General features: G+C 45.2%; 1 protein-coding gene across 6 annotated transcripts in view; it reads right to left on the reverse strand.

Annotated features, from left to right (window-relative positions):
- Positions 1 to 17,894, reverse strand: part of grin2da (glutamate receptor, ionotropic, N-methyl D-aspartate 2D, a) — a 168,872-nt gene that overhangs the window by 41,262 nt on the left and 109,716 nt on the right. For all 6 annotated transcript variants that reach the window (XM_069516307.1, XM_069516305.1, XM_069516303.1 and 3 more), the window contains 3 exons: positions 10,581 to 10,695; positions 4,369 to 4,574; positions 1,271 to 1,439 (listed from right to left, as the gene is read on the reverse strand). In XM_069516307.1, coding sequence (XP_069372408.1) covers positions 1,271 to 1,439; positions 4,369 to 4,574; positions 10,581 to 10,695 — 490 coding nt within the window. The remainder of the gene's footprint in view (positions 1 to 1,270; positions 1,440 to 4,368; positions 4,575 to 10,580; positions 10,696 to 17,894) is intronic.

Consider the following 17,894-nt stretch of genomic DNA (forward strand, 5'->3'; position numbering starts at 1 on the left):
TCTCCTCTTCTTCGATTCGGGTCCAATCCTCTCGCTGGGTCGCGTTTTAAAGGATTTGAGGAAGGATAAAAACGATTTCACGGGAGCCCTCAAATCAAACCCCATTTTTGTAAACACTACAAAAGGGTGGGGGGGGAAACGGAATAAGAAAAACAACCGTGGAAGTGTACTGGGAAAATGGAGAATTAAAAACACACGCTACAATATCTGAGACACACAAAGACGGGGTCATGGCGTGTTTGTGATAAACTCCCAGAGCAAACGCACTCTGTCGTCTTCCTTCAACACACAACTGAGCGCAGGCTTTTTATAAACCTCCATTTACTCTCTCACCCGTTTCGCTGTCACTGTGATGTTTGTTTGCTGTGAGTTCTGTGCCGGTTATAAAATATTCCGCTGAGATATTCCTCGTAGGGGAAAAAACCCACAGTAAATCAAATATTACTTATGGAAATACACAAAGTGTTCCTGGAAATCAGCTCTTTGGTCAAATTGTTCGTTGTTGCATTTGGGAAAAAGTACAAATCAGTCTGCGATGGGGATCCAGGTTTCAGCTTAACGACGGTTCAAATGAAACTGTTACCGGTAACCATGGCAACTGTTCACCACCAAGTTTGATTCATGGGTAATAATCTGTGTAAAGGGACCAAAATATGAGAGCAATGACTAACTGCTGGAAACAGACAGGACTCAGTGCAGCAGCAATAATCATGTTAAATGTTATTTTTATTAATATACCTATTTTTATGTTTTTATACCTCTACCTGTATTTTTTGCGATAAACCAAGTTCAGGACTTCAGCTCGTATCGTCTTCGTCACACAAGTTTTCTATTTATATACTTGTACAGCTTGTGCTCTTAACTGTCATATATTGTGATGTATTTTCCGGTTAATTGAAAACAAGTACTTGTAACTGTACCACGTCAAAGTCTATGGTACCAAGGATTCAAAGCATTTACTTTTACTTTATTGTGATTATTATAAAATCATTCAGCTCCCTTTTCATTTTCTACACAATTAGACTTTAAGAGTTTTTTAAAGAATGTCTGCTGCCGCTCACTCAACACGGTGTCATTGTAAAAAGTATAAATCGCCAACATCAATCTTACTGCGACTCAAAACCCTGGAGCCTCGTCTCTATCCCGCAGCGGGACGACCCCTGACCTGAGCTACAGGATGGATGTCATTGTTTTTTTTAGGCTGCAGAGACTTTGTCGTTTTTATAATGACGATTTAAAAACATATGACGGTAAACATCGACAACCTCACCTCTCCGACCATGCCGTTCCACTCCCCGTCGATGTTCTTGCCGTGCCGGCCGTTTGTCACCAGGTAAAGGTCGTAGGTGAAGCCCACGATCTTGGCCAGGCGCTTCAGGACGTCGATGCAGAACCCTTTGCAGCAGTGCTTCATGGGCCCGGCGCTGTCCACCACCAAACTGCACAGGAAACGTGAGAAAACACAAAACAAGATGACACGCAGCTCTTTGTGAGATGCTGAGATATTTCATGGAGGACGCGGTGACCCCCCGACAGCCTGCTTGGCTCTTGTTGAAATTGAAAACGAAGGAGAGAGTTGCTAAGGGAGAGAGAAAACCAACAGATAAGCACCTGAGAGACGGAGGGAGAAGGAACAGGACGGCGAGGGAGGAAGGTATGAATTATTGGCGAGGGGCTGAGAGCGGATCGATACTGACGGTTTGGGCTGTTGTGTTTGGAGAGGCAGCGCTCGACAGGTCAGACAGCTCAGGGGGAAAAGTGCTGCATTATTAAAACAGAGTGAAATCCTGTTTTGTGCACCGCGACGACGACTGAAAGAAACAAAACTCAGAATTTCTCTTTCCTCAGAGACGCCATCCAGCAAACACTTCAGTGTATTTATTCAGGGACCGGCTAAGTGGCCGTAGTGTCCTCAGTCAGGTCCTCATGCCGAGTGTTCATCTGATTGTCTCTGCGGCACTTCGGCGTGTCCTCTGCTCCGATGCAATGCAACAAGCACATCTGACTAATTACAAGGGCAACCGCATCTGAGCAGAAATGAAACAGAGGCCGTGTCGTGTAAAACGTTGGACGGCAGGGTTGTGATGTGTCAGACGCCACAATCGATTCTCTTCCTGTGTGTGTGTGTCTGTGTGTGTGTGTCTGTGTGTGTCTGTGTGTGTGTGTGTGTGTGCAACTAAATTCACAGCAACTACATTTATATTCTAAAATCAAACTGAATTAAACCTTCAACTCAGAATGAGCAAAAATTGAATATAAGACGTCTTAATCACGTTACGTCTGATTGGAGTAAAAAGAAATCAGCAAAGAATAACAAATAAACAAATAAACATATTATTTGACATGTTGAAACGTATAAACTGATAATGATTTCCTGAAGATATCCCTCTTTAAAATTTAAAAAAGAATATTAATGGAAGCAGTAAAATCTAAACAATGTTTAAACTAAAACTGAAATCGTGTTCAAGTGATTTAAAGAAGCGTTAAAACCGGATATTTGAACGTCGGAGCAGTGGAAGCTGCTTTAAACACAACATTTGATCTCCACCAGCTGACTTAGCTCCAGTATTATAACTAGCTTGTTGCTAACTTTATTAGCCTACCGTGAAGTGCTAAGGTTAATAAAAACTTTATCACTGTCAACACTGAGTCATTAAATTCATTGTCAGTGGTAAAATTGCGTATCGACGATACTTGTTTTACAAATACTACTATACTGTATATAGGATATGTGATGATTTAGCCTTTGGTTGTATTAAATTGTTCGGGCAGCTGTTGGAAAATGTTCTTTAACCTCATTAAGTTTGATGTTATGTTAGAAATGTGACATTTAGAATGTGCGACATGCGTAACGTGGCCCTCGTCTGAAATGTGGAGCGCTTAAATACAATTAGGTTCAGGTGTGTGGTTCTGCCCCAGTGATTTTATACGTGTTCATTTGCAGCTTTGAACAAACCAACCATGAGATTGTGGAGGAAATAAAAAGCTTAAACATCTTGTCCACTGTACTGAAGTAACATGAGAGCAAACAAAGTGCGTAAAGACAGAAAATCAATTATGAAAGAGACAAACACCAGAGAGGAAAAAATCCTTCAAGGGAGAAACAACTGAGGTCAAAGCAGGTTTATGAACAAGAGAACAAACTTCTCCTCCAGCCAATAAAACTGATGGAGGATGAACTCGTTATCTTCCCATTGGCCGGGTCATGAGCTGGCAGGAAGGAGGCTTATCTGGGATAGACCAGGAGCCGAGAACACACACACACACACACACACGTTCCTCCTCTTTTGGTGCACGTGGCTTCATGCAACTTGCTATAAATTGAATTAAATCATTTTCCATGTGTTGTGATTTACATTGCTTGTATTGATTTGGCTGCTGTTTACAATCTGGACTGATTAAAAGACAATTAACCGAGTTGTCCTGCGCGGTTCTTCCTTGTGGTTTTAATGAACAGTTGAAATTATTCTTTAATTGCGAGCTGTGATGCGCTTCCATGTGACTTTCGGCGTATCTACAGCCGCCGGGATGCACCTTAATCTTTCTCCGTGGGATGATGAGGTTATTTTCTGATGTTTTAATCTATTGCTCCCAGAAGACAAAGTCTTTGTTTAAGTCTCGCTCTGTGTACGCAGCACACGAGACGGTGAAGATTTACAGTCTTGTTGTCAGTCGCTCGGCCAGACGCTCTTCAATTTTACAAGCGATCAGAGCACCGAGGCCTTCTGCACGGTTTATAGAAAATAACCATTGAGAGGAAAAACAGGATGTGGAGATCTGAAACTGTCTCCTGTTGTGTGTCAAAGTGCCTCAGTCCATTTTGAGACAGGAAAACAAGACATCAATATTATTCTGATACACGTACAACTGCAGGTCACGGTGTCCTGTCCTGTCCACGTCCATTTTAAACACATTGACTTCTCTCAGTGCCTCAAGTCTGAACTGGACCAAACCAGAAAGTGTATCGTTCACCTCTGCTCCCATTAATAAAGTGGTATTTCCTTTAAGATCGAGCATTTAATATAGTTACTTCAGTTTGGAAAGTGTTTGAATAATAAAGAAGCACTGGAAAAAAATTGGGCGTAGAGAAAAATCGAGGGAAAACTAGAATGCGTGCCTGTGAAACCACGTGAAAAACTTCACTCTGCTTATTCGTCAGATGTGTCTGGAGTTTGAAGAAGAAAGTAAACACACAACGTTCTGCTCCCACTGCTACACAAGCCCATACAGTTTGTGTGCTCTGTCGCTTCCCAGAATGCAAAGGCCTCCTGGCTACAGGAGTCGTTTTAATCTGATATGAAAGGTTTCCTCCAGATGTGACAGCGTTGGCTGATATATATGTGGTGGTGGTGGTGGTGGTGGTATTACCTGGAGTTGACGGGCATGCGGCAGGGCACGGAGTCCCGGATGCAGGAGCTGGTGCCGGGGTCAGCAGGCTCCACAATGACGAAGGGCCTCTCCTCCAGGGTGACCACTCGGAGGTGCTGGGCGTCATCCAGAGGCTTCAGGAAAGAGCCGTAACGAGACCAGGGATGGTAACGAAGCCGCAGGTGTCCGTTCTCCCACCAGCCAACCTGGAAACACACAGAGGAACACATCAGCTCCTCGCCCCTGCTCTCCCTCAGAGACACCGAGAGGTCGCCACAGACTGTGTGGTCTCGTCCTGCGTCGTGACCTCTGTGTGGGAAGAGTCGAGGGACGACGTCACAAATCGCAAAACAACAAGGACTCGACCGCCGCGGTAACAAGTTGGTAGAGCGAGTTCCTCGCGGACATCAGGTTCCTCGGCCCATCTGTCTGTTTACTGGAGATTGTTAGCGTGTGAGTCAAACACGTCCTCGACAGCTCTGCATCTTTTTCCTGCAGGTCTCAAGACAGAGACGTGTGGAGGACGTCTCGGGTTGGGAGGGAGATCTGGTGTCTCTGCATCAGCAATGAGCATTTAACTGAGATAATCATCTTCAACTGCAAGATGTTATTCTGAAGACGAGACGGTTCACAGCGCCGCCTTCTAATGTAAACAAATCTGTTTGCATTGACGGTGACTGGATGCATGTGCGACCACAACACGGTGAACGTGTCGGCGTATTTTCTCATATTAAAGCTGCGGTGACAGATACTTACACGTTATCTGCAAACAACCGATTCTCCTGTTGATCTCCTCGATGCCACGAGACGTGAAAAACACAAGCTCGTGAAAGTTTTCGTTACTTGTGAGGACACAAGCGTCACTTTGCATAGTACATGCAGATTACTGACCTTGTGGGGATCAGTATTTTAACAGGAACGTCTTCATTCAGGTACTTGGAGAGGAAGTACTCACTTATTTTACCTAAGTAAAAGTACAAGAATGTAGTAAAGTACGGCACTAACTTGAATAAAAGTAAATGCTGGGTTTTATTTATAATTTAGGTTTGAAAAGTAAAAGTATTTGCAGAGTGTGGCCTGTTCCACAACAGTCAAGTAAACCATTAATAAAAATAACATAAATCTACTTAAGGAAAGTACAGATACATGAAAAACCTACGTAAGGACAGTAATTAAGTAATTGTACCTTATTACATCCCACCTTTGGCCATTTGTACTTTAATACAGTTTAGAGTACAAGAGCAAAAATCAAGTAGCTCAACCAAACCGTTAATAATTTCACAGCCACCAACTTAGATTCAATGATTTCAGCTTTAGCTCATAAATAACTGTAAATCATCTGAAGATTATCGCTCAGTGTCAACAGCAACATGCTAAAGTCATGTGATCTGGACCCACTGACGCCGGCCTGGCAGCGTGTAAACACGGAGTCAAACTAATCTCCTCCGAACAGATGTTACAGCTGGATCCAGCTCTGCTTCATGGGAGATCACTTCCCACAATGCATTGTGAGCACACACAGGTCCTCACAGCGAGATGAGAAAGACACAATGTGACGGATGAACCACAGACACACGGGAAACCACAGACACACGGGAAACCACAGACACACGGGAAACTACAGACACACGGGAAACTACAGACATGATGAAAACCACAGACACACGGGAAACCACAGACACACGGGAAACCACAGACATGATGAAAACCACAGACACACGGGAAACCACAGACATGATGAAAACCAGACACACGGGAAACCACAGACACACAGGAAACCACAGACACACGGAAAACTACAGACACACGGGAAACCACAGACACACGGGAAACCACAGACACAGACACACGGGAAACCACAGACACACAGGAAACCACAGACATGATGAAAACCACAGACATGATGAAAACCACAGACACACGGGAAACCACAGACACACGGGAAACCACAGACATGATGAAAACCACAGACACACGGGAAACCACAGACATGATGAAAACCAGACACACGGGAAACCACAGACACACGGAAAACTACAGACACACGGGAAACCACAGACACACGGGAAACCACAGACACACGGGAAACCACAGACACAGACACACGGGAAACCACAGACATGATGAAAACCACAGACACACGGGAAACCACAGACACACGGGAAACCACAGACATGATGAAAACCAAAGACATGATGAAAACCACAGACACACGGGAAACCACAGACATGATGAAAACCACAGACATGATGAAAACCACAGACATGATGAAAACCACAGACACACGGAAAACCAGACATGATGAAAACCACAGACACACGGAAAACCACAGACACACGGAAAACCACAGACACACGGAAAACTCACAGACACACGGAAAACCACAGACACACAGAAAACTCACAGACACACGGGAAAACCACAGACACATGGAAACTCACAGACACAGATGAATAATGTTTTCACTGTGGTTTTCATCGTGTCTGTGGTTTTCATCATGTCTTTGGTTTTCATCGTGTCTGTGGTTTTCATCATGTCTGTGGTTTTCATCGTGTCTGAGGTTTTCATCGTGTCTGTGGTTTTCATCGTGTCTGAGGTTTTCATCGTGTCTGAGGTTTTCATCGTGTCTGTGGTTTTCATCGTGTCTGAGGTTTTCATCGTGTCTGAGGTTTTCATCGTGTCTGTGGTTTTCATCGTGTCTGTGGTTTTTATCATGTCTGAGGTTTTCATCATGTCTGTGGTTTTCATCGTGTCTGTGGTTTTCATCGTGTCTGTGGTTTTCATCGTGTCTTTGGTTTTCATCGTGTCTGTTGTTTTCATCGTGTCTGTGGTTTTCATCGTGTCTGTGGTTTTTATCATGTCTGTGGTTTTCATCGGGTCGGTCTCCTCTCTCATTCTCCCTGCTGTTTAAATAATAACAGACAAATCCAGCAGTCCATTACACAACATGATAATTTGCTCATTTGTCCTCCAGCTCAACCTCCGACATGTTTTACATTCTCACACACACACAGACACACACACACACACACACACACACACACACACACACACACAGACACACACACAATCGGAGCAGGATCTGGTGTTTTGTGATTCTCTGTTACCATGGAGCTCAGACAGACCTCGAGCTCTTTATCAAGATGTTATGAGACTGGACCAAAGCACCAACATTAGAAACTGGATCCACTGAGAGAGCGAAGAACACCAGCGTTCCCAGCAGCAGCAGTCAAGAACCCACAACATCCTGGGATCACAGTCAAGAACCCACAACATCCCGGGATCACAGTCAAGAACCCACAACATCCTGGGATCACAGTCAAGAACCCACAACATCCTGGGATCACAGTCAAAGCACCGGCTGGACGAGGCTGAGCGAGGCTGAGCGAGGCTGAGCGAGGCTGAGCGAGGCTGAGCGAGGGGGCGCCTGGCTCTGAGGAACCTGAGGATGCTGGCCGGTTGCCTGCAGGGGGCGTCCTCACCGCTGCATGAGCGGAAGGTGGTTCGCGGTTAACAGCCCCGCAGCCTGAACCACGTCAGAGGTGCGTCGGGCAGAGCGGCACAGCAGGGGGGCCCCGCCTGTGCTCACATCTACCGACAACAGCTTCTATAAAAAAAACGTTTATTGAGCGTGAAGAGAAAAGCTCCGCACGCGGAGACGTATTCCTCCCTGCCTCCATTACACTGAAGGAATGAGTCAGAACCGTTTCACTCTCTTTGCGTCCATCGCTGACATTTCCATCTCAGTCAATGCCGTGGATCGATAACGGGATCCGCCGCCCGACCCCCGTCGGTAATCTGACACTGATCGTCCCAGAATCCAAGACGACGGAGGGAGATTTGATTTTCTCTGGATTTTCTGCTCGGCTCATTGTCACGCAGCTCCTCTTCTGTTTATTGCAAACAAATCAGCGCTGCAGCTACAGAGGTGAAACTCATCACTATCTGAGCACCAGAGGACCTTTTCATACAAATACCAAACACTCAGTGAGGAGAATAGCAATCGGGGAAAAAAAAAAAAGAAAAGCTGAGTCACTGTTGGAGTGGATCAGCTTCATTCATCAGAAACATCTAATATCATCTAAACAATAAGAGCTGGGGACTGAACAGCTGATCCAGGTTACGTCCTGTCATCGCGTGCGTGTGCTGCAGGGCTGCGTGTTTGATCTCCGGCGATAACGCACTCTCTACACGGCTCCGGCAGCACGTGACGTCCGTGTCGACTGGGGGACGTTGAAGCTAAACAGTTCGAAGCTGATTGTAAACACATGTTGATGAAATTCTCTGAAACCACAAGAACACGACGACAAACGTGATCATGTGACACGTTCCTCTCTGAGTTCACACGAGAGCAGAAAGCTCAAACACTCAAACACAAACAATCTGAATTCAATATTATTGTGTATCTGTAGAAATAGAATAACCTGCATTAATGTTTTACATGTAATTCAAACCAGTTTGTTCCAGGAAGTCTATTTTTAACCCCCCCCGCCCTCCCTGCTCGTGTGCTGTGATCGTTCCAGGTTGTTTGGTTCTAACTTATTTGAAATGAGCTGAAGCGGGATCGGGCTTTGTGTGTTTTAGGATTCCAGCTCTCCTGCTGTCGTGTTGATTAAAAATGTACTCGTGTTTTCTCGTCTCACTGCCGCGGTTCTCATGTTTGGGGCTCGGAGAACAAACGCACGTCAGACGACTCGCATCGTGTAACAGCTGATTCCATAAAACCCACAGAGAGTGAGATGTTCACAGGCTGATGGGAAGAAAAACATCCAAGAGTTCAAGAGCTCGTTCATCAAGAATGAAATCTGTAGTGAAGTGAAAACACAGAAAACAACATTTCTAATGAATTAAAGCTTGACACAAAACCTAAACTAAACCTGAACCTAAACTACACCTGAACCTAAACCTGAACCTAAACTAAACCTGAACCTAAACTAAACCTGAACCTAAACCTGAACCTAAACCTGAACCTAAACTAAACCTGAACCTAAACTAAACCTGAACCTAAACTAAAACTGAACCTAAACTAAACCTGAACCTAAACTAAACCTGAACCTAAACTAAACCTGAACCTAAACTAAACCTGAACCTAAACTAAACCTGAACCTCCACATCTCCTCCGCATCTGAAAATAATTCCCCACAGTGTAACTTACAGAGCAGAATTTGAATGTAATTTCTCAGTTGTGTCTGAAGCCCAGTTTTAATTAGGAGGTTTTTAATAAGGTGCAGCAAGTAACACTTCAACACACAGACGTTTGTATTAGAGTCAAACGTCTGCGTGTGTGTGTGATGCTGGAAACATAACAGCTGCCGGACAGCTCACGGCCTGAAGCAGATAGAAACGTGAAATAAAATGTTTTAAGAGCTTAAATCTTTTTTATTGTGAATCATCGCCATTGTGTTTTCAATGATGAAAGCTCTCGAAGGGTTTTTATCTTGTGTTTGTATTTGCTCCACAGGCTGAGAAAGAAAACTGCACGGAGACGTCAAGCTTTTCAAAGAACCTGAGCTCACTTTAAAACAAAGCCGAGGTTTTGAACGGCAGCTTCGGTCTTGGTAAGGATTAAGGTCGTGGTGTCCACACACTTCTGGCCGTATGGCGTTCATTGTGCCTGAGCCGAATAAGTCGGGTGCACAGAGGAACCTGAACAGATTGAGTCACCTTGTCCTTACATCCCACTTAATGCACGCTAATCCCAACCCTTTTGTTCCCCGCTCACATACAGAAGCTGAAAGAGCTCAAGCACCGAACCTGAAGGGACGAAGTTCAGCTGTGACAGGAAGGTGAGGAACGACAGTGGGGGGGGGGGGGGGGGGGGGGGGGGGTTCACAGGTAAACATATTGAGCTGTAAAAAGGTCAGGAGCAAAGTGGAACTCAGCAGGAGACGACAAAAAGGTTTTACGAAAGGGAGACTCCAGGGATTGAACGTGGCCTCGGAGGGCAGACCTTACATTTGGAGGGGTTACCGTACGATTGCCACACACGATATTGGACTGTGAGTTAGCTCTGGCTAACAAGGCTGAAAAAAAAAAACGAGTGGAGGGAGGGATGTAATGAGATTTGGATGAGAGAGAGAGAGAGAGAGAGACGGTAGAAAGGTGAAGCGGAGCAGCGATGACTCTGCATGTGTTTGATAGGGTGTGAAATTGCGGTTTGCCGGCTTGCTACGATAATTAGCGGCAAGTGCGCGGCACAGCTGAGTACTGACCTCCTCCCACCCTCTCCCATTGGTGTAGGAGATGACGTCGAGCAGCGGGTTGGACAGGTAGCCGTCGCTGTTGAAGGAGTAATCCCGCCCACCGATGGAGATGTTGGTGAAGTACCTGAGAGAGGAGACAGGAGGACGGAGTCCATGTCAGGGAAACAGGCTGTGGAACGAGGTTTGGTTAGAAACATCAACATTCGTCTCAGGAATCAAATCCTGTGAAAACATCTGATGAAGGTTGTTGATATGAGGAAAGCTGATACCTGCTGTCTTTGTATCTCAGAGCTGATAACGCTCCACAGAAACCTGCTGCTCATTCATCCTTTCTGTTTTCTATTTTCCGTGAAGCCAGTTAAGATAATTATTTTGTCGGAGTCCCACATATCTGAGTATTGACCGTCAAACCCCGGCAGCAACAGATGTGGACAGTTACTCACACATTCAACGATACGCTCAACTTGGTTTTGCATTTAGCTCCTGTTTCCATTCACGTGTTGTGAATCCAAACAGAGATCTGCAAAATTAAAATGTCCTGGTGTCGGGATGAAGACACGTCCAGGTTGTGGGTTCGAGTCTTAATGTCCTGTATGTGTGTTTTAAGCTACTGGATGAAAAACCCCGACATGGAGAATCATCTGCTGCTGTATTTTACAAAGAAACAGCTGTTAACATGTGGAGGAGACGGGACGTTACTGTTTACACCAGCACACACGTGTCCGGAGTACGTGAGTGGTCACGTGATGTGCGTTCTTCTCGGGCGTGTTGGTTTGGTCGAGGTTTGAAACAGACAGAGTCAAAAAGTCATTTTCAAAGTAAACATGATGAATCCCACTTTTTTTATTTAGTCAGAGTTTACTCAAATGTTTCCCCGAAATGCTTTCGGTTGAATTTACCCGAGACGCAACAACAAAGTTCTCTCAGGAGCTGAAAATGAGGATTTGAGATGACAAACACTGTTCGGACGAGGAAAGACAGAAGCAAAGCGCCGGTTGCGCAGAAGACGGAGACGCGAGAGATTTACGTTTGATGTTTCTTAATGAAACCTCCACCTTAAAAGCATCTGCAGAAAAAAGCACATCACAGCCGCAGACGAGCTCAACACAGTTCAGACCTCAGAGAAACGTGCTCCTTCACAAACCTCCTGATCGTAACGACTGGTCAAAGTTATAATGTGTGCGATTTCTCATCAAAGACATTAAAGTGTTTCCCGACGATACATTCAACACGAGAGCGCTTCAGTCAGATGAGGAAAAGATTTTAAAACATCACATCCACGGGAATAAAAAAGACCAGAAAAATGTGAATCTGATCTTTGTGATCTCTTCTTGTTTCTTGATTTGAAATGAATTTGTTTTGGATGGTTTGAGTTCACGTGTCGGTTTGTCGATGATTTAAGAGGAGGATGAATCCTGATGAAACACGGCTCCGCTCCACGATCACTCACGAACAGACTCTGGCCTCAAAGATGTCAGCGTTCATATTTTATACTTTGGCTTCATTTCTGGATCGTGGCAGGAAGCGGAGGAGCGTCGTCCTTCTTTATCTACGGTCGATGCTCTGCACACTGAGCGGCTCATTCGTGGAGTGCAGCTTTGTAAGTGAAGTTATTAAACGTGTGATGAATGAGGAAAAAAGAGCTTGAGACACGAATCCAAGGTTGAATCGTCTTTCGGAAAGTTAATCAGCTCTGCGCGTCTTTAAGATGCTGTTACATGATCCGGAAAAAATACCGAGACTTTACAATTACGGTGACAGTGACCGGGCTTTACCGTGAAACGCCCGCACAACAAAACATTCCATTTACCGTTGAGACTTGAGCCCATAATCCTCACGGGTCCACGAGGGGATTACTCAGGTCAAAGGGCAAAATATGCCTCGGCTCTTAAATTGACTTTACATTATGCATCAAATTCAGCCGGGAGCAGAAATAATGAGAACCAGCATTACAGAGGCTGCAAATCAGGATTTCACATGCACATCCCACATATCATGTTCTGTTTTCTAAGAATAACAGTGTGAGCTTATTCCTGCTATTGTACATCACATTAGTGTTTGGAATTTTAAATACATATTTAAAAACCCGGGGTAGTCTGAATATGGACGTTTCCTTCAGGTGTTGTGCAAGAAGCTTCTCTTGAAAAGAACTCGGGGTCAAAGAGTGAAATGAGATTCGGCTCCTGCAGCTGCTGCAGACGGACTGAAAAGTCGAACTCCACTTCCTCCTGGATTTTCACTTTGACTCGTCTTCCCAAAGGAGGAAGTGCGGCGCTCTCTTCGTCAGCCACTTCTCATTCGGCGGATTGGTCACTTCGCTAATTGGTCGAGGGAAAACCAGATTTTCCTCGCAGTATGCTAATGTGCTGCCGGCGAGAGGATTCGCTGCGTTGTCTGATGTGCAGAGAAGCAGAACTTCTCGGGGGGTGAAGAGATTGTGAAACTCTGGAAAACATGCAAATAGAGCGTGGACAGGAAAGTCAAGTGCATGAGTGAGGCTGCTACCTGAATCTCTGCCAGGCTATTTTCAAATAATTTAATTCACAGGCTGCCATGTAATCATGGGCCTCAGTCATTCAGCCAAGCAGCATCCATAAACAGGGTGCAGGGTGGAAACCAGCCTGGAACACTGAGCAGCACTGGAATATCAAAGCTAGTGTGTAATCACGTCGCTCGGCAGCAGCTGAAAGAAAAATCCAGCGAGAACAATGTCAGAGAGTCAGATCCAGACGTCCGCTCACACTCTATCAACTCTACGACGGCGTAAATAAGAAGAAATATGACAGAGCCGGAGAAGGAGCTTATCATAAAAACTAACGTCGTACTTTACAGATATGATGCGTAACTTATAACTTCATTAAAACGTCTAAAAACAAGGAGACCTATGTTTTATGTGTCGTTGACTTGAGACGTCAAACCAAGAGAAATCTACAAATTCATTCAAGTTAACGGAGCCGCTCATCGTCTAACTTTTATTTTTATCTTCAGACGATGGAGGAAAAACACGCTTCACGACATCATCAAGGTTTTTTGTGATTTTTTTAACTTAGAGACCCCTAGTGGCCAAAGTTACATATTGTTCGTTTATGACATTTGCAAGAGAAACAAATCGAAAACTTTGAGGTTTAACTACTCGAATCGAGAATCAGAAACTAAACGGTGCTGAAACATTTCAGAGATCGAATCTGAGACGCTGAGCTTTCTGCCGTGTTCTCACATGACTGATTCTTCCAGAGAATCACATGACATCAAAATGACGTGAACACAAAACACTTCACATTCACAAAATGAACTCTATAACACCAGAGGGAAGAGAAACATCACGTCTCCTTTCGACAGAAACCAGTCGTCTCCCGTTCTCTGTAAATCAGTGATATAGTTTCTGACAGACAGACCATGATCATCCGCTCTATTCTTCTTTTTATTTTTATACCAGAGAGACGACACAATTCTTTCTATCCAGCTGTTTCTCTCTCGGAGTAATTCGCATCTGTCTTGATATGTAAAGTTTCAGCTTCCCGGTACATTTTGTTCAAACATCAAATCATCACGTATCCTCAAAAGCTCTAGAGCTGCGTGTTTGCAATAAAAAAAAGAGTTTAAGGGAAATGAGGTGCGTTTTAGAAAAGTGTCAAAGCTTCAAAAAGCTCATTGTGTTCGAAGTTTGAGAAAGAAGCTTCACTTCAAAACTAAAAACTGTGAGACGTGTTTGTGTCATTGTGACGGATCTGATCTCCACACGTCAGAGTCCTTAAATGTTCTCAAACCTACATTTCTGTATGTCGCTCTCTTTTCTTTTAACTAACAACACACTTCTTCTTCCTCTTGTCCTCGTTCTGCTGCAGCTGCAGGAAACACATTGGTTTTACAAACACTGTCCCAGAAGCCCCTGAGAGACGAGCTCTGTCTTACTCTTGTGTTCAGTCTTTATCACGTCAGCACGATTTGTTTGAACAGAGAGAGAAACATTAATTTATTCTGGTTCTTCTTCCCTTTATTCATCTGAGCACGTCGGTGACTGTCTCTGCCTGTTCTTCAGTGAGATACGTTTTAATTATATTTATACACTTTTATGAATAGTGGTTGTATAAATATTCAGATGAATCCAAAATGTTTTGATTTAAACCTGAATTACCTCGAAGTTTTCGTCTGCAGTCGAAGTCCAGACACTTTCTCAAAGTGAAGCCAATGCAGTCAACATGTTCCTCAGGAGTTCACGTCTCAAATAGACCATAGAGCAAAGTATGGATTGGGGGCGTGGACACCAGGGTGTGATTGACAGCAAGTATCATCCAATGGGTGCATTGCTTTCAGTTCGGCTCCACCCCCCAAAATACGGTTGCTCCAAATATGGGGTTTTCAAGGCTAACCTGAAAAATCGCTGTCATTTTATTTACGCGCCTCAGGAAGAGCTGGAAAGTGTAGTCGGGGATGGAAACGTTACTAGCTACCTCGTCCGCTACCTCGTCTGCTACCTCGTCCGCTACCTCGTCTGCTACCTCGTCTACCTCGTCCACTACCTCCGCGACCTGAGCTCGACGGTCGGATGGATTCTGATTCAGTCTTGCGTTGTTATCGACTGCTTTCTATTCGTAAAGGATGAGGGCTATTTGGTTTTTTCCAGCTCGATCACCTTGAGTGAAGCCGCCTCACAAGCGAGCGCTGCAGCTGTTGCTATGAGCAGTTAACTTTCACCGCAGTCAAAGAAATCAGTGAGTCACTTTTGGAGCTATTATTTCTTTTCAACAACCCCCGGCTCTGTCAATCTAATCCATCTCTTCTCACCGTGTTTGTGGCTATTTTCTCCTGAGCTGTTTTTTCTTGGGCGTAGCTATTTCTCTCTGCTTCGTGCTCAAAACAATGAGTCTTAAACCCCCTTTATGAAGCTGTGATTGGTTGATTGTTATTCCCGCTGGGAGAAACAGTCGTCGATGAGAGATGTGGGCTGTCGCTATTGACAAAGCATCACTTTGCTGCGGCGTGCACGGAGAGCCGCTCGGCCACCGATCGCTTCCAGCGGCACAATGAAGACGTCCAGAAGCTGCATAAAGGTCAAACAACTACTTCAGTCTTTAGCAAAACTGCCATTAATTTCATAGAAAATGTCACAGATGATTAGTCTTGAGTTTTTCCCCGTGACCCAGGAGGTAGAGCGGGAAATGAGCGAGAGAGAGAGAGAGAGAGAGAGAGAGGGGCGGGGGGGCTGAGAGATGCTGTTCTCAGTCTGTTTTATACCCACACAACAGCGGAGCTGATTTAATCACTGAATTCGTTACCGAGGCACGTGACGACCATACATCACGCAGGGGGGAGGGCGGGGGGCGGGGGGGGAGGGGGGGGGAGCGCTCCCAGTGGAACTAGTTCCTGTTTTATTACTTCACAGTCTGAGAGAGGGAAAAAATTACAGCTGAAGAAGAAGAGATGAAGAGAAGGAAAATAGAAAACGAGAGGAGAGACGGACATGTTGACCAGAAACAATTCTGCTCAAACACGTTAATCCAACTTTTCCTCAGAACACCATCTGCTCCGGCTCCCGGGGGTCCGGAGTAAATCTAGTCACTATGATGAGGTGACACCCCCCCCCCCCCACACACACACACACAGCTGGACTGAATACAAACAGAATACAACAGGTCAGTGTCTCCACCTGTCTCTCAATGTCTTTTAGACACATAATGACTTGGACATTTATGAGTGAGTCGAACTGTCATGGAGACAGATTGTGTCCAATCCGATGACCGTAAATAAAGATGGACCATCACTTCCTCCCTTTGCACAAAAATAAAGGCAGAATATCCCGGATTCAGGCGAAGCCATCTCGACCTTCTGAAGTCAGAGGCTGTGTCATCCCACCGATTCATGGGCTCCGCCAGTCGTGAGTCAGTCTCAGCCGTCAATCGCGCGTCATCCTGCACGGACGCCGGCAATTCTCTGACTTTATTTATTGACGTCCATCGAGACGCGAGGAGGATTTAGTGCCAACCTTCACTCAACTGGGAAGGACAAACATTTTAAACATTTTCTTTATTGTCTGATTAAATTAAATGTATTAAAAAAGAAAAGCTGATGGAAGAGAATCAGACGTGCGGAGGGAAAAGACTCGTGTGAAAGGATCCATCTGCTCCTGAGCACTAATGGTTCACAGTCCTGCCTTAATAAGCACCCGAGATCGCAGCGGTCTTTCCATCAGTGGAGACAATCCGGCCCCTTCACCGCCTGTTACAAGGAAGCTTTCTGCGTAACCATGACGACGCACTAAGGAGGCGGCGGGAGAGCTGCTGGGGAGTGAAACAGAGAGAGATGAAAAGAGAGAGACGGAGGGAGAGACGGAGGGAGAGACGGAGGACGTTATGATTCGTTTCATTGTACCCGATGACAATAAAGACCTTGAATCTTGATCAAGAGCCACTTCAGGCTTCACGTGATGAATGCAGCATTTATTCTGCACCTCTTCATCGCTCTCTCTTTCATTGACCAGAACGTCTGTGTCACATCAGAGTTTTATTATCAGCATTTATTACTGTACGTGAGACAAAACTGAATAAATGAACAACGAGATGGAAAAAACTGTTGAGTTCTGTGGAAAAGTGGAAACCGAGCAAACGTTTCATATTGTGCGTCGGCATGCGTCAAACGAGAAGATGAAGAAGTAAAAGGCACGAAGGTCGTCTTCCTCAGTTTGTGTTTTAAATCTACATGAGTGAAGCTGCAGATTAATACCAGGACCAGGTATGAGACGAAAGATTCACATGATTTCAAAAGATAGAAAACGTCAACATGTGACTAAATGGAATTCTACAACACGCAGCACTAACGAGCAGCTGAACACGTGACGCCACAACGTCCAGAGAGCGTTTCCACCGCAGCCTCCAACACGTACGTTCTCTCCGATACTAACTCACACTGCCCTGACACGGAGCTGCCGCGGGTTTGAGTCCCGTCCCCTGGAACCAGCCGCACCAGAAGAGCTGTCTCTGCTCATGTAATGTTTGTATTTCACGCTACTGACCACGCACACACACACACACACGCACACACACGCACAGTAGAAGACGGAGAGGCCTTCGGTGGAATCTCCACACAAATGAAAGGCTTGTGACCATTAGCACCAGAGGGAGGCGGCCGCCTGTCAGAGATGTAAAGGCGATCATGACTCTCGCGTGACTCATGCATTCGGCTCTGGAGGAGCGCAGGATCCGTGATGTGTGATTTAGCCGTGCCGCATGTGGCTCTTTAATATTCACAAATCATGACAGGACTCATCGTGAGACATCTTAAGTTGTCAAGAGAGGCTGTCACTCTGTGGCACTCTGAATTTTAAAC

This window comes from Paralichthys olivaceus, chromosome 20, assembly GCF_024713975.1.
Source record: "Paralichthys olivaceus isolate ysfri-2021 chromosome 20, ASM2471397v2, whole genome shotgun sequence".
Lineage (NCBI taxonomy): Eukaryota > Metazoa > Chordata > Actinopteri > Pleuronectiformes > Paralichthyidae > Paralichthys > Paralichthys olivaceus.